Source organism: Pseudochaenichthys georgianus, chromosome 12 (assembly GCF_902827115.2).
Source record: "Pseudochaenichthys georgianus chromosome 12, fPseGeo1.2, whole genome shotgun sequence".
NCBI classification, from domain to species: Eukaryota; Metazoa; Chordata; class Actinopteri; order Perciformes; family Channichthyidae; genus Pseudochaenichthys; species Pseudochaenichthys georgianus.
This window is the reverse complement of record NC_047514.1, coordinates 28848824-28870814: the sequence shown is the minus strand read 5'-3', so window position 1 is coordinate 28870814 and position 21991 is coordinate 28848824. Positions and strand designations below refer to the sequence as shown.

General features: G+C 44.3%; 1 protein-coding gene across 1 annotated transcript; it reads right to left on the bottom strand.

Annotated features, from left to right (window-relative positions):
* Positions 1–217: 217 nt before the first annotated feature.
* On the bottom strand, positions 218–20530 carry LOC117455906 (stromelysin-3-like). Its single transcript, XM_071204919.1, has 10 exons — positions 20449–20530; positions 17749–17752; positions 15818–15842; positions 11566–11819; positions 8474–8617; positions 4675–4808; positions 2081–2295; positions 1776–1980; positions 937–1197; positions 218–345 (listed from the first exon to the last, which is right to left on the bottom strand). Exons 1-10 carry the CDS (start codon positions 20528–20530, stop codon positions 218–220), a joined length of 1452 nt encoding a protein of 483 aa, XP_071061020.1.
* Between the last annotated feature and the right edge of the window lie 1461 nt (positions 20531–21991).

Genomic DNA, 21991 nt, shown 5'->3' with positions numbered 1-21991 from the left:
GTTGACATTATACATTTAATTAAAGTCAACATTTCACTTTTTCCCGTGTGGGTAGTGACTTTTTAGAGGTGATGTATTTATATAAGTTTTGAGTCATCTTAATTAAATATATTGGCCTTACATATATTTCCGAAATATTCAGAATGTTCTGTTTGTGGATGCAGCTTTAAAAACGGTCATTGCTCTTCACAAATGTTCCAGTTGTAACTGTATGAACTTATTTATACAAAAAGGCAGAACAGCCAAAGAAGTCTGTTCCGATGCTGCGTGGGAAGCCGTCCAGAACCTTCAGTGCCACGGGGTCAAACTTCCAGTAGTGCTGCCCACTCAGGAAGTTAGCATAGCCTATCAGAGAGCGAGAAAAGGTTACATCAAGGGGGCACCAGCATGGGGGGGGGGGGGTGAGTATTCAGATCTTGTACTTTAGTAAAAGTAAAAGTACCAGAGTGTAGGAATACTCTGTTACAGTAAAAGTCCTGCATTACAAATGTTCCTCAAGTGAAAGTAGAAAAGTATTCTCATCAAAATCTAGTGAAAGTAGCGACAGTAAAAGTAGTCATAGCAGATTGGTCCATTTCAGAATAATATATATATGTTTTATAATGATTGATCATGAAAGTGTTCTCAAAGCTGGTGAAGGTGCAGCTAGTCTGAAGTACTTTGTAGACTGCAGGGTAGCTGGTGGATTTACTCCAGGTGGAACTAAAGTCTGATTCAACACTTGATTATATTTCTGATCATCAATCCAAATCTGTAAAGTAACTAAAGGTATTAAAAACATGTAGTGGAGTAGAAGTACAAAGTAGCATCAAATGGAAATACTCAAGTCGGTACAAGTACCTCAAGATTGTAGAGTGCTTGAGTAAATGTACTTAGTTACTTAACACCATCTACTGTTACAAGTTAAAATGGTTGCTAGGTGAATCCAGTCCTCACCATATTTGTCCCGAAAAGCTGCATCAATGTTTCCGGGGATCCCCCCCCACGTGTGCATCCTGCCCGGACGCACATCGTCCACTCGGTTCTCCTGCGGATTGAAGGGCCAGTAAGAAGCGGACTTGAAGAAGTAGACTTTCTCCACGTGGTCCTCCTCCCACTTCAGAGCTGCTTGGATATCTGAGACAGGAAGACCCAGCTGCCGCACTGAATCCGGGCCTGTTATCTTCCTCTCAGCATCAAACACCCAGTAGCTCTCCCCTGTTGTCATCAAAAAGATACAAATAAACCCCAAATTAGGACTTAATTCACCTGGACCGTATCGATGGGTTACGTATTGTAACCCTAGTCGTATAAGCACAGGCGGAGCCCTCTAATGGACTCTATGGGTACTACCCCTTGACCTTACTATGCGAGAGTTCACCTACTGAGATATCTTTAAATGTAGCCGCCCCCTCTGGGCGAGCCTACCTCAGTGCGCGCGCAAGCCCACCCTATATAAGGCGTCCACGCCTCCTGACTGTCATCCTACACGCCTTACATTCATAATGTCAGCGCGAGGATGGTGGAGCAGCGCTGCGGAAGAGCAGAGTGCGAGTGGCTGTCATCTTCCCTTCAAAAATGTATTTATCGTGTGATTTTGGAAATAAAAGTTTCATATTCTAAAAGCCAAGACTTTGTTTATTTAAAATCAAACTAAACACCCGAACCCCGAAAAACTATTCTTTTACGCAAATCCACGTTTATTTTGAAATGAGCCCTTGCAACTTCCGACTGATTTCGATAGAGCGGGTCACATATATAAAACAATAAAAGTGTTCTGCTGTATAATGGCAGACCTTGGAAGAACCAGATGTTTCCAGACTTGTCTTCATACGCAGCGTCAATGTGGTCAGGGATCCCCCTCCAGTGGCGTGAGGCCAGAGCTGGGTACCCCGCCTGCAGCTGCCCGTCCCGGATACGCCACACATAAGCAGACCTGAAGAAGAACAGCTCCCCCCGGATCATGGACACGGCATCAAAGTTGGTCCTGCATGCGTCCATCTGCAGCACAACAGAAAACAGGGGACATTAGTTCTGTGGACCAACATGCGGAGACGCAGTGCATGCAACTTTGAGTCCATTCCCAGGATGATGGTCTCACCACTCCAAGGTCAATCTCATTGGTCTCCGTCATGTCGGGCTGTCTGTGTCGGGGGGGGCCGTACAGATACTGGATGCCCCTCTTGTCGTCCTCGCTGAGCTGCAGAGGGTACGAGTCGCTGTAGAAAGGACACATCACAGAGTCCGGCTCCAGGGAGTGCTGCAGGCCCAGGACGTGGCCGAACTCATGAGCGGCCACCTGGAGGAGGTCTGTGCCTGGACGGGACAGCAGGGTGAAGAGGCAGAGACACGGAAATGAGTTATCGGCTCTGTGGTGGTGGGGTGTCAAACATACGGCCCGACAGAGGGCCCATTCCGGCCCTCGGGAGGACTTGCAAAGTGTAAAATGTTTATAGAAGACATTAACTGCAATTTTCACAACTTTTATGTATTTTGTAGGTATACATGTTGTACATTTACACGGCAGTGGATAACTGAATTTCTTCCTTAATTCAACCTGGAGCCTGCGGGGGATGCGGGTTTTTTTTCACGAAACTGTGTCTCAGGGCTTTAAAAACCTATTAATGTGTCATACCCGATTAACGGGAAGAAACTCAGCTAACTGACGGTACGAACCATTTTTACCGAAACAAAACACAAGTCTCGCAAGAAGCGTCTGAATGAGCCCTGAGCGAAAAAAAGCTAACACACTTAGCACAGAACTCTAGGTATAAATACCCTTATTACATATTGGATCTGCACAAACAAGATATCGATTAGCAAGCTGAGGCTCCACAGATTCTAGGGGTATAAGTATCATCACTGAGCGATCAGAACTCGCGAAATGACAATAAACAACAACAACAAAATTAGCTTTACGGGACCAAATCGGAAAATAAGTCTTACCATTACCGTGTTCAATGGCATTAAAACGCTAAAAACGCTGCTGAAGGTTAATCTATAGGTTAATCCAATGTGTCTGTGTCACTTTGAAATGATTACTGATAATCCATCATTCCATTTTTATGTCAATAACGGAGATTTCCTATTAGCTGCTACGATAGCTACTAGAGTGTATGACAGCTTCCGGTTCCGGAGCATTCTGGCTACGCATCACTCTATTCACCAACGGGTAATGTTTAGATGGATTTTAGGAACTTCCCCTCGATTCTATTGGCTCTAACGGTTAAAAAGAGATTCAAGGGTGGTTTTCACTATAAGTAATGGTTTTCTTTTTGACGGACACTATAATTTACATTTTTTTTACTATGTTCAATCTGAATTTACTTTAAAATAAAAAACATCAATATTGATTCTGACTTTTCTACATCCAACTCACAGGTTTATCATTACTTTGAGAAAAAGATTATTAATTTACCCCTTTTAGAAAAAGGTTATAGTCATTTGTTCATTTTCTGAGACCTGAAAAACAGGCTCAGGGCTTAACAGGTTAATACTTCCCACTCTAGTCTGTATGCTGGAGGTCAGGATTAGTGCACACATGTGGAAATGAATGTCAAATCATTTCTAGATCTTGAAAAGTAGTTTTGATCATAAAGTAAAATACAATATTGTTCAGTTCCAGATACCGGGGACTCGATGTGTTATGCCTTTGTGGATTCATGTGATCTGTCGTAATGCAATGTGTAAAGGATAAACTGAGGAACAAAATGTCCAACTTGGGGCGACTGTGGCTGCGAGGGAGTTCGGCCGTATATCCTTGGGCAAGACACTGGACCCTGAGTTACCCCCGATGGCCAACGGTGTGTGAGTGTGTGTGTGAGTGTGTGTGTGTGTGTGTGTGTGTGTGTGTGTGTGTGTGTGTGTGTGTGTGTGTGTGTGTGTGTGTGTGTGTGTGTGTGTGTGTGTGTGTGTGTGTGTGTGTGTGTGTGTGTGTGTGTGTGTGTGTGTGTGTGTGTGTGTGTGTGTGTGTGTGTGTGTGTGTGTGTGTGTGTGTGTGTGTGTGTGTGTGTGCGTGCGTGCGTGTGTGTGTGTGTGCGTGCGTGCGCGTGTGCGTGTGTGTGTGTGTGCGTTAGCTTCCCTAGAGCAGGTGGTACTGCTCTGCATGGATGAGGTGTGAATGACTCGTATGTAAATTAATCAATCAATGTTTATTTATATAGCCCAATATCACAAATGTTACATTTGTCTCAGTGGACTTCACAGTTGGTACAGAATATCAGTATGACAATACGACACCCTCTGTCCTTAGACCCTCTGTCCTTAGACCCTCTGTCCTTAGACCTTCTGTCCTCAGACCCTCACATCGTACAAGGAAATACTTCCAGAGAAAACCCACAGTTTAAAGGGGACATGGGAGAAACCTCAGGGAGAGCAGCAGAGGAGGGATCCCTCTCCCAGGACGGACAGACGTGCAATAGATGCCGTGTGTAAATCGAAGAGATAATACATTTTACAGCGTAGGTAGACTAAATGTTTGGAAAGACCAAATGTTTGGAAATGAGTTATTTGATGAGTTATACTGGTCCGGCCCACTTGAGATCAAATGTGTCTGTATGTGGCCCCACTAAATACGTTTTTACCCCTGCTTTTGTGTTATCAAATGAGGAACACAAATGAGGGGCATCTTTAAAGAAAACATTTTAAAAGCAGGTGGTTCAACATAAGACCTCAAGGTATTTCATATGTACTCACCCACATTGTTGCCCACTGTCCATTGCTCATCGTAGTCAAAGTGGACTTCGCCCTCTCGGTGTGTCCGAGGGAAATAGGCGTGGGCGAGGATTCCTCCGGGACCATCGAACGGTAAGCTGTCCCCATGCCAGTACCTGCAAAATACTTATTTTACTCCACACAAGTGCACTCTGAAATCTGTGTGCAAACGGCTGCCATCCCAGGGCAGAGCACTCATCTTCTGACTGTGGAATACGTTTCTGCAGGTTTGAGTTAAATATACAGTAGGACCTTTTTAAGACCTTTGTCTTCATTTCTTCTGTTGGACTGATCTAGCTACGTTGCGCAAAATCCAGAGTTGGCATAGATCCAAAGCTGTTGGGAGGTGTTGGCATTGTTCCAGTAGAGAGGCCGGTGGGGGCCAGACGGTGTGTTCTATCCATGCTGGGGGGTTTTGTGGCAGCTTTAGGATTTGACTTCCAAAGCTACTACAACCGTTTATACCTAAAGTTCCAATTCTCAATGCACTGTTCTCAAACTAGACGAAAGTTTTATAAACATGAACTAGTTTTTTTAAAGAACGGATAAACCATCCAATCACACTGTGTGCTCAGACAAATGCTGACACAGCTTCATTTAATGGTCATTTGTTCCAATGCGTGATCAGAACAAATGCAGTTCTTTAAATATGATCAAAATTATTTGAGACCTGTGAAAATAATATTGTGTGTAGCCGTGATGTGTGTAGCCGTGTTGTGTGTAGCCGTGATGTGTGTAGCCGTGATGTGTGTAGCCGTGATGTGTGCAGCCGTGAGGTGTGCAGCCGTGTTGTGTGTAGCCGTGATGTGTGTAGATGTAATGTGTGTAGCCGTGTTGTGTGTAGCCGTGATGTGTGTAGCCGTGATGTGTGTAGCCGTGATGTGTGCAGCCGTGAGGTGTGTAGCAGGGTTTCCGCTAGGATTTTTTCTCGCCGGTCAAATGTCCGAGCAGAATTTATTTTACCGGACTAATTTGAAACTTACCGGTCATATTTCAATAATAATAATAAGAGTTGTGTAGCAGAGTTTCCGTTAGCAGGTAAATACCGGACTATGAGCAGATATGCTTCAGTTTAAAACTCAGTTCACGGGGCTCATTTTTATATTGCTTCAGTTTATAATCGTAACAGATCGAAAAATTCAGATTCATTTTTCAATAAATGATTCCACAAACAACAAACAACATAATTATTACATTCAAACAAACTACTTGTAGTAGATAACGTACATTATTCAGAAGTTTACATCAACTTTGAATAATAACACGGGAGAAACGGATCCTCTCTTTTCCCCTCCCTCCTGACAGCCCGTCAGTTTCTCAAGCAGCTCCTGCAGCTCGCTAAACAGAGGGCGGGGCTTCAGGTGATCATGCAGAGCTGCGTGCCTCAGCAGCTGATCTGATCTCTCTCTCGCGTCCGGTTACACTTCACTCGCGTTTATGTCCATATCGATCAGATCCAGCTTCCTGGTCGGCCTTTATAGAGAGCCCCGATCAAACTATTAAGAGTGAATATCGGCCGATAATGACCGGCGACCGATCGATCGGAACCTCCCTAATTATTACCAGACATTTTGACCGGCAGGTTTTGAATTTACCGGTTTTTAATAAATTTTACCAGCTAAAAACCGGTAATTACCGGCTAACGGAAACCCTGGTGTGCAGCCATGTTGTGTGTAGCCGTGATGTGTGTAGATGTAATGTGTGTAGCCATGTTGTGTGTAGCCGTGTTGTGTGTAGCCGTGATGTGTGTAGCCGTGAGGTGTGTAGCCGTGTTGTGTGTAGCCGTGATGTGTGTAGATGTAATGTGTGTAGCCGTGATGTGTGTAGCCGTGTTGTGTGTAGCCGTGTTGTGTGTAGCCGTGATGTGTGTAGCCGTGTTGTGTGTAGCCGTGTTGTGTGTAGCCGTGATGTGTGTAGCCGTGATGTGTGTAGCCGTGATGTGTGCAGCCGTGAGGTGTGCAGCCGTGTTGTGTGTAGCCGTGATGTGTGTAGATGTAATGTGTGTAGCCGTGTTGTGTGTAGCCGTGTTGTGTGTAGCCATGAGGTGTGTAGCCGTGAGGTGTGTAGCCGTGTTGTGTGTAGCCGTGATGTGTGTAGATGTAATGTGTGTAGCGGTGTTGTGTGTAGCCGTGTTGTGTGTAGCCGTGTTGTGTGTAGCCGTGATGTGTGTAGCCGTGTTGTGTGTAGCCGTGAGGTGTGTAGATGTAATGTGTGTAGCCGTGTTGTGTGTAGCCGTGTTGTGTGTAGCCGTGTTGTGTGTAGCCGTGATGTGTGTAGATGTAATGTGTGTAGCCGTGTTGTGTGTAGCCGTGTTGTGTGTAGCCGTGAGGTGTGTAGCCGTGTTGTGTGTAGCCGTGTTGTGTGTAGCCGTGAGGTGTGTAGCCGTGAGGTGTGTAGATGTAATGTGTGTAGCCGTGTTGTGTGTAGCCGTGTTGTGTGTAGATGTAATGTGTGTAGCCGTGAGGTGTGTAGCCGTGTTGTGTGTAGCGGTGAGGTGTGTAGCTGTGTTGTGTGTAGCGGTGAGGTGTGTAGCGGTGAGGTGTGTAGATGTAATGTGTGTAGCCGTGTTGTGTGTAGATGTAATGTGTGTAGCCGTGAGGTGTGTAGCCGTGTTGTGTGTAGCCGTGAGGTGTGTCGCCGTGTTGTGTGTAGCGGTGAGGTGTGTAGCCGTGATGTGTGTAGATGTAATGTGTGTAGCCGTGTTGTGTGTAGCCGTGTTGTGTGTAGCGGTGAGGTGTGTAGCCGTGTTGTGTGTAGCCGTGTTGTGTGTAGCGGTGAGGTGTGTAGCCGAGAGGTGTGTAGCCGTGTTGTGTGTAGCCGTGATGTGTGTAGCCGTGTGTAGCCGTGTTGTGTGTAGCCGTGAGGTGTGTAGCCGTGAGGTGTGAAGCCGTGTTGTGTGTAGCCGTGTTGTGTGTAGCCGTGTTGTGTGTAGCCGTGATGTGTGTAGCCGTGAGGAGTGTAGCCGTGAGGTGTGTAGATGTAATGTGTGTAGCCGTGATGTGTGTAGCCGTGTTGTGTGTAGATGTAATGTGTGTAGGCGTGTTGTGTGTAGCCGTGTTGTGTGTAGCCGTGATGTGTGTAGGCGTGTTGTGTGTAGCCGTGATGTGTGTAGGCGTGTTGTGTGTAGCCGTGATGTGTGTAGATGTAATGTGTGTAGCCGTGATGTGTGTAGATGTAATGTGTGTAGCCGTGATGTGTGTAGCCGTGTTGTGTGTAGCCGTGATGTGTGTAGATGTAATGTGTGTAGCCGTGATGTGTGTAGATGTAATGTGTGTAGCCGTGTTTTGTGTAGCCGTGATGTGTGTAGATGTAATGTGTGTAGCCGTGATGTGTGTAGATGTAAGGTGTGTAGCCGTGTTTTGTGTAGCCGTGATGTGTGTAGCCGTGTTGTGTGTAGCCGTGATGTGTGTAGATGTAATGTGTGTAGCCGTGATGTGTGTAGCCGTGTTGTGTGTAGCCGTGATGTGTGTAGCCGTGTTGTGTGTAGCCGTGATGTGTGTAGATGTAATGTGTGTAGCCGTGATGTGTGTAGCCGTGATGTGTGTAGCCGTGATGTGTGTAGCCGTGTTGTGTGTAGCCGTGATGTGTGTAGATGTAATGTGTGTAGCCATGATGTGTGTAGATGTAATGTGTGTAGCCGTGATGTGTGTAGCCGTGATGTGTGTAGCCGTGATGTGTGTAGCCGTGTTGTGTGTAGCCGTGATGTGTGTAGATGTAATGTGTGTAGCCGTGATGTGTGTAGATGTAATGTGTGTAGCCGTGCTGCTGCTGGCTCTCCTACCTGTTGAAGTCTATGATGATGTCGGCCTCTCCAGAGGTGACCTCTGTGAGGGTCAGAGGGGTGACAGCGCTCCACACACTGAAGGCCTCCTGGAGGACCTGCCGCACGCTGGCCTCACTCATCTGCCAGGGGAAATGCTCAATCCTGTTGTGACAAACATAAAGATCGTTTCTGATTGTTTATAGAAAGTGTGAGCCTTTAGTTCAGTGCATGCTTTTTACTTTTCTTTTGTGATCAAATATTTATTGATTTAATTACATCCATTTAACCATTCACACTGCGTGTGTCCATATCCCAGTATATATACGTGCCCAGTATACATCTGATTACATATATTGTATTGTAAAAAAAATGTTTAGATATATATACCGTATATGTATATATATATGTATATATATATATATATATATATATATATACTGTATAAATACTGTATGTTTGTTGTATTACTGTTGCAGTGTAACAATGTTTGTGTATCGGTATTGCCATTGTCAAATAAATAACAAATCAAATACAAATCTTGATGCACACCAAAGATCTGTATTTTTTATTTAAAAACTAACAGTAAAATATGTTTGACATGTTTGCTTAATCCAATGCCTTCCTCTTCATATTGATATTCCATAATGTATGTCCAGAGAATAGTGGGGTTTCATTCACATGTTCAGAGATTAAGATGTAGTATTAATGGGTTGATAATGCGGCCTCACTGGATACCTTCGCTTTAGTTTTTCCTTAGAGAAAAGATGCACGTTTGGGTTTAGTGTCAATTCAACCATGTATGGCAAAAAGCTAGCCTCTAAACTGCCTGAGTCCAAACCTGCACGCCAGCAGGGAACCAGTAGCTGTGAGACAGCTGGACACTTCTCAGTACTGGTTTTCTTCACACGGTCACTTCAGGTCATCTGAAGAAAGCTCTCTTAACACCAGTGCGTTGCAGGTGCACAGACTTCAAGAGAAATACTAAAAGTCAATAGAATATGAGAGTATGTGTGCGTTAATCGTGGTATAGGAGAATGGGCTCTTCTTGTTGTTCAGCTGTGTGGACAAGCTCAGACAGATAGATAGACTCAGCTTATTGTCGTTACGCAGTACAGGTACTGTAACGAAACGGGTTCTCTGCATGCGACCCATCCTGTGTTAGGAGCAGTGTGCTGCCATTATGCACGGCACCGGGGCGCAGTGTGGGGAACGGTGCCTTGCTCAGGGACACCTCGGTAGCACTTGGTCTTTCCGGGACTTGAACTGGTGACCTTCCAGTTGCCAAGCCAAGTCCCAATGGACTTCGACATGAATGAACCGGCAGGATGTGATAGAACCTCAGCAACTCCGGCAAGCTCCACTGCCACCGTGAGCCGACCCCCCCACGCCGGAGTGATACACTGTGTGGGTGCTGCTGTGCTGCAGCTTGTGTCCCTGTTGAGTGGAACCATGAAGGCCTGTCGTGGTTCTACAGCATGGGAGTCTCTGTAATGTAGCCCCAGCCTCCACACACCACAGTGCTGACGAGGCTCTGCTCTCTGCAGAATGGATCATTCTACATTCATTGTAATTACAGGATGAATCTAGAATGTATGATATGGCTGGAAAATTAGCACTGCGTATTCTTCTGATTCGACAAAAAACTGTAACTCGAACAATTTATTCCAGGCCTTTGTGTGATGCTGCGTGTTTCTGTAAATATTATATATATATATATTAGAAACTTAAATGCCAAACATTTCCATGAAAAAATAAACCTAATTTTACATCTTGTGGTCAGTTCAAGAAGCGATGGGCGTTCTGACATGGCTTGGGAGCCGGTCAGAGCCCTGTGTGAGGATGTATGGGCCCTGAGTCAGTCTGCAGCGTGGCAGCACATCTCTTCTGGTGTAGCCTAACCCAGAACTACATGAAAGCAACCAGAGAACACGTCTGTGCAAGGCCAAACGCATCTTTCATTTCTTTCTGCTCATTAGTGAATCACTTAATGAGTTAAGATTGGGGAGCACGGCCACATCTGCTAACGCGACCGCCTCGTTTGTTTCCTATCTCCTCACCAACATCCCTTCACCCCTTCTTTCCTTCACCCCTTCCTTCCTTCACCCCTTCCTTCCTTCACCCCTTCTTTCCTTCACCCCTTCCTTCCTTCACCTCTTCCTTCATCCCTTCCTTCCTTCACCCCTTCTTTCCTTCACCCCTTCCTTCACCCCTTCTTTCCTTCACCCCTTCCTTCACCCCTTCTTTCCTTCACCCCTTCCTTCCTTCTCCCCTTCCTTCCTTCTCCCCTTCCTTCCTTCACCCCTTCCTTCCTTCACCCCTTCTTTCCTTCACCCCTTCCTTCACCCCTTCTTTCCTTCACCCCTTCTTTCCTTCACCCCTTCCTTCCTTCACCCCTTCTTTCCTTCACCCCTTCCTTCACCCCTTCTTTCCTTCTCCCTTCTTTCCTTCACCCCTTCCTTCCTTCACCCCTTCTTTCCTTCACCCCTTCCTTCACCCCTTCTTTCCTTCACCCCTTCTTTCCTTCACCCCTTCCTTCACCCCTTCTTTCCTTCACCCCTTCTTTCCTTCAACCCTTCCTTCCTTCTCCCCTTCCTTCCTTCACCCCTTCCTTCCTTCACCCCTTCTTTCCTTCACCCCTTCCTTCACCCCTTCTTTCCTTCACCCCTTCTTTCCTTCACTCCTTCCTTCCTTCTCCCCTTCCTTCCTTCACCCCTTCCTTCCTTCACCCCTTCTTTCCTTCACCCCTTCTTTCCTTCACCCCTTCTTTCCTTCACCCCTTCCTTCACCCCTTCTTTCCTTCACCCTTTCCTTCCTTCACCCTTTCCTTCCTTCATCCCTTCCTTCACCCCTTCTTTCCTTCACCCCTTCTTTCCTTCACCCCTTCTTTCCTTCACCCCTTCCTTCCTTCTCCCCTTCCTTCCTTCACCCCTTCCTTCCTTCACCCCTTCTTTCCTTCACCCCTTCTTTCCTTCACCCCTTCTTTCCTTCACCCCTTCCTTCCTTCACCCCTTCCTTCCTTCACCCCTTCATTAACTCCACCTTCACGTTGATCCGCCTGCGTGCCAGCTGGATGTAACCGTGTACAAACAGACCACATTAGTGTTTCCTACTTGTATGTGAGGTCAGTCTTCTCCCAGCGGCCTCCAAACAGAGCGTATCTCTTCCGGCGCTGCTCCCTCCTCAGGCCTCCCTTCTTCTTACGATCGTAGTATGAGGGGCCGACCTGTGTTAATCTGGGATAGTCGGGGACCCCACAGCGAGGACGCTTCCAGAACTCTGTGTCGTTCAAATGGTGATCTTTGCTTAGTGTGTCCTGCTGGTGTCTTCCTCTCTTCTTCAGACCGACGTGTCCGCTGCTGTGCGGCTTTACCTACAAACAAAGCACCATCATCATATGTTCTGCCGTGATAAACGACAACAAAGAATATTATTATTTTCCAACTGTGCATTTGTATGCTGATGAAAGAAACTTTAATTCGTTAAACATTACTTTGTCCAAAATAGTTACCTTCCAGCCCCTTGCTAAACGAAAGGGGGCAGGAAGGGGGAGGACCGCAGCCACTGAGCAGCAGCTAAGACAGTCCTAAGAAGCCTACGAAGAGGAAACTATCACATGGCCTTATGGTACCTTACGTCAGTAGTTGAGAATCAGTGTCATGCCGTGAAGTATACACATTATAATGTTGACATGATGACAGCCCCTGAGTGTGTCACCCCCCTCCTCGCTGTGACGTCCCTCACTGTGTGTCTTCTGTTTTGCTGATTCGAAAGTTTGAAGTCTGCATGCTCAGCTGTCCCATTAGCCGATGATTGTTAGTACACCTCAGGTTCAGAGTCGCTGAGTAAGCCATTTTAAGAACCAAACAAGCTGAGTGCTGTGGCTGACAGGATGTCACCAGGGGACAACTGTTGCATCCTTCTATCTCTTCTATTCGAGGTCGACCAGAAACAGACTTCATGTGTCAAACATAGAGATCATTTATACATCTATCATGTAACTGCAAGTCATTGTGAAACACGTGTTTGTTCTCCATGTCTGATATCAGACCACCTACAGTTTAGGGCTCTGAGCCTTTCATACAGTGCTCACCACGATGCACTGGATCATAGCAATCTACATTATGCAGCAATGGTAACTTCAATGTTACATTCACACAAGCACACTGATATCTGGAGGCACACACACACACACACACACACACACACACACAAATTGATTGTTTTCTGCTTTTTAAAGCTCAATTTGATTAATCTACGCCAGAGTTAGTGAAGCTTTAAATCTTCCGAATATATCCTCCATTCTCCATTCATACATTTCCTGTATGTATTGTATTTACTAATAGTTGTATTTATCACTCATCATCAAATGTCTTATTTCATCTGTAAGTCTGTATCAGTTGTGTTTGTGCACAATTCAGAACTCAAATAAACAGTGAAGATGTATTATGTGTACTGCTACAATATCTACAAAAAGTGACGACATGTCATGTTGTTGAGTTCGTACACTGTCCCAATGTTTCCTACTATTTTCACCCCAAGAGGAATATATCATTTTAATCAAAGAAACGTAGCGTTTCATCTGGTCTCCTGTAGAGGCAGCACCCCCCCATGTGTTTATGCTGCACATGTCTGTCATCTCATGAGGCTGATTAACGACCTGCATATGTTCACATTATTCATGGTTTAAGCTGCAATAGGAAAAGTCCCAACAACCTTATCTCTTTGTGCTGTGAAGCTAACGTTAGAACTACCACATCATTCTGACTCCTCTAAAGTCTTATTGACTGGTTGATTGTAAAGCAAATAAGACAATTAATCACTGAGACGAGTGAAATGCTGAATCAAAGCTTTAAAGTTTCCAAAAGGATTATGACTCGATGTTTGTTGAATAGTCTCTGGAGGGAATCAGGCGTTATTCTGTCGGGAGGAGAGACAGGAGCTTTACTGCTTTAGTAAAGGTCCTTGATAGGTCACATTCACAGCACGGGTTCAATCCTCACGGCGGCCTATATGTCTTCCAAACATATCATCCATCATATAGAAATGTATGGCTCTGATGCAAGTTGACCAACGTCTTAAGAAATACCTTTCTGTTTCCCAACGTTTCTGAAGTAACCCTGATGATGCCAGATATTATCACGTTAAACTAAAACTAAACATTTTTAGATGTTTAGTTTGATTAGTCTTGTCTCAATAATTGTGTTTATTAAATCCATTTAAAAATAAAACACATTATGACTTCCAAAAGCCCAAGGTAACATTTTCAACGTTTTTGTCTTGTCCGAAGATATTCAGTTCGCCCTTTTGATGCCAGAGAAGAAGCCAGATGGGGAATATGGGGATGTTGCTTTCCAGGTGACTGAAACAATGGAGAACATGCTCAGCACACAGAGCAATGGACATCATAGGGCTGAAGAGGTTTTAACCTGGGGGCCAAGTGTGGCTGACAGGAAGCTCAGTTCACGGTGAGTGACAGAACTAAGGCAAGTGTGTGGGCAAGAAGCAAGGTTCCTGTCAGGAGCATAAACACAGTCACATGCCATCAAAACAAAGCTGTGAGCGCCGGGGAAACCCTGGAGCGGGCATGTCACCACAGCACAGCTTCGTTCATCCCGCAGAACTGATGTGCCGAGCTTCAGCCCTAATTACATGCTGATCCCATCCACAGAGGGCCATTGTTGTTTTCCTAATACTGCAGGTTGGGTCTATCTAAGGACATATAAATACGGTGCGTGCATGCAGGTATGAACATGTAAGCACTGAACAAATGTGCAGCACACGCCAACACAGACGCAGATCCTTTCTTAAGAGCTCCACAAAGCTGCATCCTAGTGAGCAGACGTCTGGAATTCCCCGGTTCAGTCATGACATCAGGCTGTCTGCACTGTAACGCGTGTGTGTTATAAAAGCTTCTCCAAGGATGCTGATCCGACACAACTTGGGGTGACTCGGTTTACGACCTGCCACTGAGTGAAGTGATTTATTCACTCACTGCAACGTTTGGACATTTGACTTTTCTCCACGACGGTTTATAGGCAAATGCTGTGTTTTTTAATCCACGACATTTATTTTACATACTTAGTTACTAGTTACTTTGCAGATTTAGATTATTAATACAAAATATAAATGAACCCATACATTATCATATTATTATAGGTTAAGCTACGAAGTAGTTTATAAAGTCATTTAATTAAACCCCACCTACTGTATACCAAGTGCAACATTAAGTGATGAACACATTAATGAACCAATCATTTTCATATATTTAATTGTTAAGAAAATCTTACTCGTCACCGGCTTGAGCTTCAAGGATACATACTTATTATCCTTGTAAGAATGGAAGTAGTCATCACATGCAGAGCTGCGTAGGACAAATAGTTCCCAGAGTATAGTTCTTCACATGCTCAGGGTGTTATTCAGTCACGAGATGGAGGAATACCGGTTCAAAGCAGTATTCAATGTTTAGTTCAGATCAGCTAAGGCCTGCGTAAGCAATAAACATGACAGTCATACTGTCCATCTCCATAGAGGCTGAGTCATCATGTTCATCGTTGTCACGTAGCTATCTATGCCTAAAACAGTGTGTCCTGACGCTCTTCCAGGTAATCATACATCCTGTTACGTCCACAGCTACGTAGGTCTTTGTTTTCATGTGCTCCCTACCTCAAGGAACTCCTCACCCCTCATGGCTCCTTACGGACCTCCCGCTCCAGCAAAGCCAACCTCCTCAAACCCCCCAGGACCAAGCTCCGTACTCTGGGAGACCGGGCCTTCTGCTCGGCTGTCCCCAGTCTGTGGAGCGCTCTCCCCGACCACATGAGAGAACCCCAGACCGTGGAGGCTTTGAGAAAAGGCCTCAAAGCCCATCTGTGCAATAGAGCCTTTTCCTAGACCTTTTATTTTATTTATTACTAGTACCCATTTATTTATTTTGTATTGTTTGTTTGTACTTCTTTTTATTCAATTCTCCCGTGTTGTGCACTGTTTTATATTGTTCCATGCTCACTGCTTGTAGCACTTCGGGATTTGAACTCAAATATGAAGTGCGTTATAAATGAAACCCATTGTTATAGTAGAAGAGTACATTCAGTATTTTCCCAACATTAATACAATCATTTAAAAATACCTGGTTCTAAAAGTATTTTTTAATGCAAATACTTGTTTACGTTTACTCAGGTACAGTCAGGCTCTCACACACACCTCCTATGGCAGATAGAGAGTCGTCCAGACTGGAGATCAAGGACAGTGGTAAACCAAGTACTTACATCCTACTTCATAATGTAAACATACTTAGAAATTCAAGTGAGTAAGCTTGCAAATGCTTCAGTGCTAATAAAGGGCTTTGTTCTAGAGCAGGGGTGCCCAACCTCTTTTGAACCGAGAGCTACTTTTAAAGTTGCCAGTCTGCTGAGATCTACCAGTCCAAATAGAGAGGCGTAGCCATTACTGACAGCCTACTACCAGGTAAATACACACTTCTACTTTTATAAAACTGACCTTTGTACGATGAATACTTCATAAAATACTGCAGATCCTTTATCTTACCTCTTTCTAATTTACACACATACAAGTATTTAACTGAAGTTACACAACAGTGTTGTTGATACAGAGTTGGAGTTTATTCACACGTCACTACAGTGGGTAATGTTTTCAAGAAGCATTGAACAGTGCTGCCACATATGACACAGGAAACAAAGAAAATACTCTGAACCCTTTCTTTGCCATTATATAAAAATAGTGTTGCTACAAAAGTATAAATGAGGCTTACTAATAAGACAACTCAGATCTGAAGCTACTCAGGAATCTGCTGCAACAGTGCAATAAAAAAGACAAAATTAATAGAATCAAACCCTTTTTTTGTTGCATTTTAGTTGATTATAAAAATAAATGCCTTTAAAATAGGATGCGAGCAACACTAGCTTCTTAACCTGAATTGATAATAGACTATAATCAATTTAAGTTTGCATTTTTATACCATTTTGTACAATAATTATAATGAATAAGTTCAAACAAACTAAAACTTACAGCTGATTAATAACGGTATCTAACTTGAGTTTTTATGATATCAAAAACCTGTTGAAATGCTTCTGTTATTTTTACTTTCCCCAAAAAGCGCGTCGGCAGCCTCCAGGAAAGCTTCTTTCACAACTTCGCCGTCTTTGAAAGACTTCATGTGTTTCGCAAGAACGTGACACGATAAGATGCTCTGGAGCAGCCTGGCTCTAGTTGTTGGGCCTGGTGAAAAAATGAATGAACCCTTCTTCGATAAAGCCACGCTCGCATTGCAGACGAGAGACAGATGGACTTTGAATTGGAATAGATACAGAAGTAATCATCCTCCCACTCGGAGTGAAAATGATATATTTTGGGCTTTTTTGCTTCTGCCATAATTGCGGTCTTGTGTGTGTGCGGACTGTCACTCCTGTTGACACGGACAATGTCTCAGGTCGGTTAAGGGCCCTTCTCACTTCTCTTATTTTTCATTTCCTCGCTCCTCGCTCTCACCGGAAGTTGATTTGTCTGCGCCATCTTGAGTAGCGTCCCAATGGCCTTATTTCTGCCAGAGGAGCGAGGAGCGAGGAGCGATAATGGAGGAGCTATAACCGAGGAACCACCAGACCATCCTTCGATGAAATCCTCAGACACTCGCCCCGCCCCCTTACTGTGTACCGCTCACTGATTGGACGATGCAGCGCATGCACTGATCTCATGCTTCTTGACATGAGAGCAGTTTCCCAGCGGAGTGAAGAAAACACATGAACCTCACGGGACTCACTCCTCAGTTTATACCGTGTTTTGTTTCAATTCATGTTTCATTTAGTTACAAACATGTGATATATCTGAACAACAAAGTTGTCAAATCATTTTATTCATTTATTGGAAACATTTTCATGATCGCTTTTTTCGTTTACATTTTAAGAATGGCGTTTATCTTTTTTGAGAATGAGTTCTTATTTAATTTTATTTATTTGGGTCTACAACAGATGATACAAATGTTTGTGTCAGTAAATGTGTACTAACAGAGGCGGGGTGTGTGTGGAAATAACGGGGACAGAGCTGCTGTCAGACGATCAGCTGTGCTGCGTCATCACAAACGGATGTCGCTTCACGTGACGCTCCGGAGGAAAGGACGTTCCATTGCTCTTAAAACTCATTTCCCTGCTTCTCGTGGTTTCCTTGCGTCTCTCCATGCTTCCCTGGTGGGAGGGACTGGAGGCAGGGAAACGACGCAAGTGAAGGAAGCAAGGAATCCATTTAACCGAAGTGAGAAGGGCCCTAAATGAAATCCTTGCGTCCCTCACTTGCGTCGTTTCCCTGCCTCTAGTCCCTCACACCAGGGAAGCATGGAAAACATGAAAAACATGAAAAACACAGTATAAACTGAGGAGTGAGTCCCGTGAGGTTCATGTATTTTCTTCACTCCGCTGGGAAACTGCTCTCATGTTAAGAAGCATGAGATCAGTGCATGCACTGCATCATCCAATCAGTGAGCGGTACACAGTAAGGGGGCGGGGCGAGTGTCTGAGGATTTCATCGAAGGATGGTCTGGTGGTTCCTCGATTATAGCTCCTCCATTATCGCTCCTCGCTCCTCGATCCTCTGGCAGAAATAAGGCCATTGGGACGCTACTCAAGATGGCGCAGACAAATCAACTTCCGGTGAGACCGAGGAGCGAGGAAATGAAAAATAAGAGAAGTGAAACGCAGCCACGGACAACGTTAGCAACTAGTGCCCACTGCCCACCAGCCACGCCCCGACACATGGGGTCATGCCGGCCAATCACAAAGCTTTGATGCGTTCAAGTGCATTATTCTGGCACAGGAAGATTATTTTATAGGACATTAACGATAAAACAGAATATTGTTGTTCTATTTTTAGACACATCTCGCGATCGACTGGGAATCTCGATCGCGATCGACTGGGAATCTCGATCGCGATCGACTGGTTGGGCACCCCTGGTCTAAGTGAATGGTGACTGTAAAAACGACACTGCGCATGCTCAGAGTATTTTCCTATTTAATGTGTGTGGCAAAAAAATAATGACCATAGGGGCATAGAGCTGCCATCCCCACCAATACGTCATCTCACATCATTCAGAGCTGATTGGCTGTAAGTACGTGTGCCGCGAAAAGTATGGTGTGTGAAGAGGAGACGAGAGACGCGTCCTAAAACCAGGAAGTAAGCTGCGCATGGCTTCCCTCCACAAAAAAGCAATGAGATTTCTCCATAGGATTTTAGAAAATAGCTCCAAATAAGATCTGTGGGAAACAAAGCTGTTAGATAAATGCACGTTCTGTTCAGCCGGATAATATCCACATGTCTACCCTACTTTTATCATTTTCTAATCATAAATCTATCGATTAGATTTATGATAGACTTTTGAAACTACAAGAAGATAAGGAGGACTTTTACAAAAAAGTAATAGAGATTTTTGTCCAGAAGGATAGGCAAATGGACTTCATCTTCAAGTCAAGGTAAGACTGCAATTGTATTGAAAATGGGATCTTACTAAGAGAGAACAATTCAATATTTAAATGAGACAATTACGTTTTTTGGGTATCCTTCTGTTGAACTGTCTGTTTAAAATTAATTGAAGCATCAGACAAAAAAAGCTTTTGAAAATAATATTATATTTTGATTTAGGTCAAAATATAATATTTGTAAACCTGAAGAGTCAGTGCCAGTGCCTCACCAGCCATGAACCTCACTGCAGAAGCTTATATATAGACATCTACGTTGTTTGTGCCCCACCACTTTTGTACGAGAAAACGAGAAACGAGAAACGCCACTGAGAACGAGAAAAGTCTTAACATATATGGGCCATTCTACCGAATTGATGCAAAGTCAGGTTGGAACTGTTGAAATGTTGTATGTTTTTTCCCCCTTTTGGAGGGGGAGCTTAATGCCCACACACAATGTGCTGGCGTCTGCTGCATGCTGTGTGAACCTGATCTTGATTCTAAAATGAACATCATGAGTAGCATTGGCAGGGCAGGTATTTGCTGCAGATACTCATCATGACAATACATCATATTTAGATATTTAGCTTTCCCAGTGCTCAAAGACGCTTGATGCACGATGTACAAACAGCCTCGGGAGTCTGTGGCCTGACGTGTTTCTCTCGTATCTGCTACTTTCTGCTGTTCCTGAGTCAGCACAGACTTGCCTCTGCCTGCACACTCTGACAGTCTGCTGGCAGCACTGTGCACTCAATATTTATTGAGTTTTGTGATACATTTGTCATGAAATGCAACTAGGCTTTATTTTAAATGTGAGGTCAAGTAAGTGTGTTGCCAAAAAACATGATTCCATCATATACAATATTTGTACACTCTGTCCTGTCAAACTTACACAGCATCAGTGGTGTAAAGTAAGTAGATTTACTCAAGTACTGTACTGAACTGAGTATTTCTATTTGTTGCTATACTTTGTAGGCTACTATACCCCACTGCAATTCAGAGGTACATGGTGTACTTCTCCTCCACTACATGTATCTAATACCTTTAGTTACTTCACACAGATGTGGATGAATGATGTGAAATATAACCAAGTGTTGAATCAGACTTTAGTTCCACCTGGAGTGAATCCACCAGCTACCCTGCAGTCTACAAAGTACGTCAGACTAGCTGCACCTTCACCAGCTTTGAGAACACTTTCATGATCAATCATTATAAAACATATCATACATATTATTCTGAAATGGACCAATCTGCACAACGACTACTTTTACTGTCGCTACTTTCACTATATTTTGATGAGAATACTTTTCTACTTTCACTTGAGGAACATTTTGAATGCAGGACATGTACTGTTACAGAGTATTTCTACTTCTACTTTTACTTAAGTACACCATCTGAGTACTTCTACTTGTACCTAAGTACCCGATCTGAGTACTTCTCCCCCTCTGAACGGCATCCTCTCCAGCTCAGTGTGTCTCTCCTTGTCCTACTGCTCCTGTGTGGGGCTCACCTGCAGCGGCTTGGATCTGCTACTCCGCTCCTGGACCGGCACAGATTTGGCGCAGAGGAAAAGGTGCAGAGTGAAGATGCTGCCGCAGAGCAGGAGAGCGTGCATCGTGTTGTCCCGCAGCAGAAACAATGGCAGTATCAGAGAGAGCTCAGAGGAGCTGAGGAGGAATGAATGGCGGCAGAGATGTCTTTGTCCTCTTCAGATGACCCTTCTTATGAGCTCCAGAGCTCAACTGCGCTCCGCACGTGATTGAACCCTTTCCCTCCAACACACGACGAGCCAAAGAAAAGTTGGTGTATCCTCCTCCAAAGCAGACAGACAGAAACAGCCTGGGGAGAGGAACCTGAACGCACCAAGAGATGAGCTGTCAAGATGCTTTTGAGGGTTTACTAACTTCATGGCATTCCCTGTTTTTTGTGAAAATAGCTGTACATTTGATATCTGTGGTTATGATCAGTGGTGTAAAGTGTTGCAACACCAGTAATACAGACAGGGTCGGCTCTAGAACAAATCGAATGGGGGGGCAATCATTTACCACGGGGGGGGGCACAAACTGCCGTCAACAACCAACACACAAATACCAACGCAACTTCAATTTAAAAAAAACATGCTGTAAAGTCTGTTGTCTCTCACACACATTGCAGGGTGTAGTGCTATTGTATAGCGCACCTATGACTTGTGCATACATGCACGGTTGAGGCACGACCACCAAAACAGAAACATATGGACATAGGCCACCATACAAAAAGTGTGCAAATATGTTTAGTATGTGAACATGTTTTAGGTGGGGGTGGACCTAACCTCCTCTAGGGGGGTCTGGGGGCATGCTCCCCCGGGAAGATTTTTTTTTAAATATTGAAGTTCAAAGCATCAATCTGGTGCACTTTGAGAGCAAAGTGAAGAGATCTATGGATACATCTCTCAACACCCAGATGAAACAGAACTGTAAACAGATTTACTTTTTCTTTATGGATATTTTACTAATCACTCCCCTTTTAAACTGTATTCTTGTGTTACTGTCCTATAGTATTTCATACCCGTTTTTCATGTATTCTCTTATTCTTTAATAACTATAATGATCATATAAAGGTATTCCTCGCACAAATACTTGTTTACATAAATGGTGACCAAACCGTTTGAGACCCACTGAGATAACTTACACTAAAGTGAACTATCTAAACACTGAGAGAGTCCTTACCTCACTGAGCTGAGGTTATACGATCCTCTCAGTCTGACAGGAGAGGACTCTCCTCCACCTTGGTGTAGAAACAGCTCTTTTTATCCGTTAGCATAACTAGCTAACCAGATGCTAACAACAACATTCCATGTTACCGCTCGCGCACTCACAAAATGCACTCGTGCCACACACACACACACACACACACACACACACACACACACACACACACACACACAGAGCCGAGCTTGAATGAAACACAGAGACCCAGAAGTAGGCTACTTGTACTGTACTGTATATCATATTATTTTCGATGGCTTTACTGTATAATCAGTGTAACAGATGAACAGATTGCCACCGGCTTTCATCTAAACACACAGCCACGTAAT

What these genes read in the sequence shown, in the direction of transcription:
- LOC117455906 (XM_071204919.1), bottom strand. Translation starts at nt 20,530, where the DNA reads ATGCACGCTCTCCTGCTCTGCGGCAGCATCTTCACTCTGCACCTTTTC. An exon ending in AAGACTGACCTCACATACAA is followed by an intron (nt 8,618 to 11,565) that starts GTAGGAAACACT and finishes TTGTCACAACAG; the next exon opens with GATTGAGCATTTCCCCTGGC. An exon ending in GACAGTGGGCAACAATGTGG is followed by an intron (nt 2,296 to 4,674) that starts GTGAGTACATAT and finishes TGTCCCGTCCAG; the next exon opens with GCACAGACCTCCTCCAGGTG.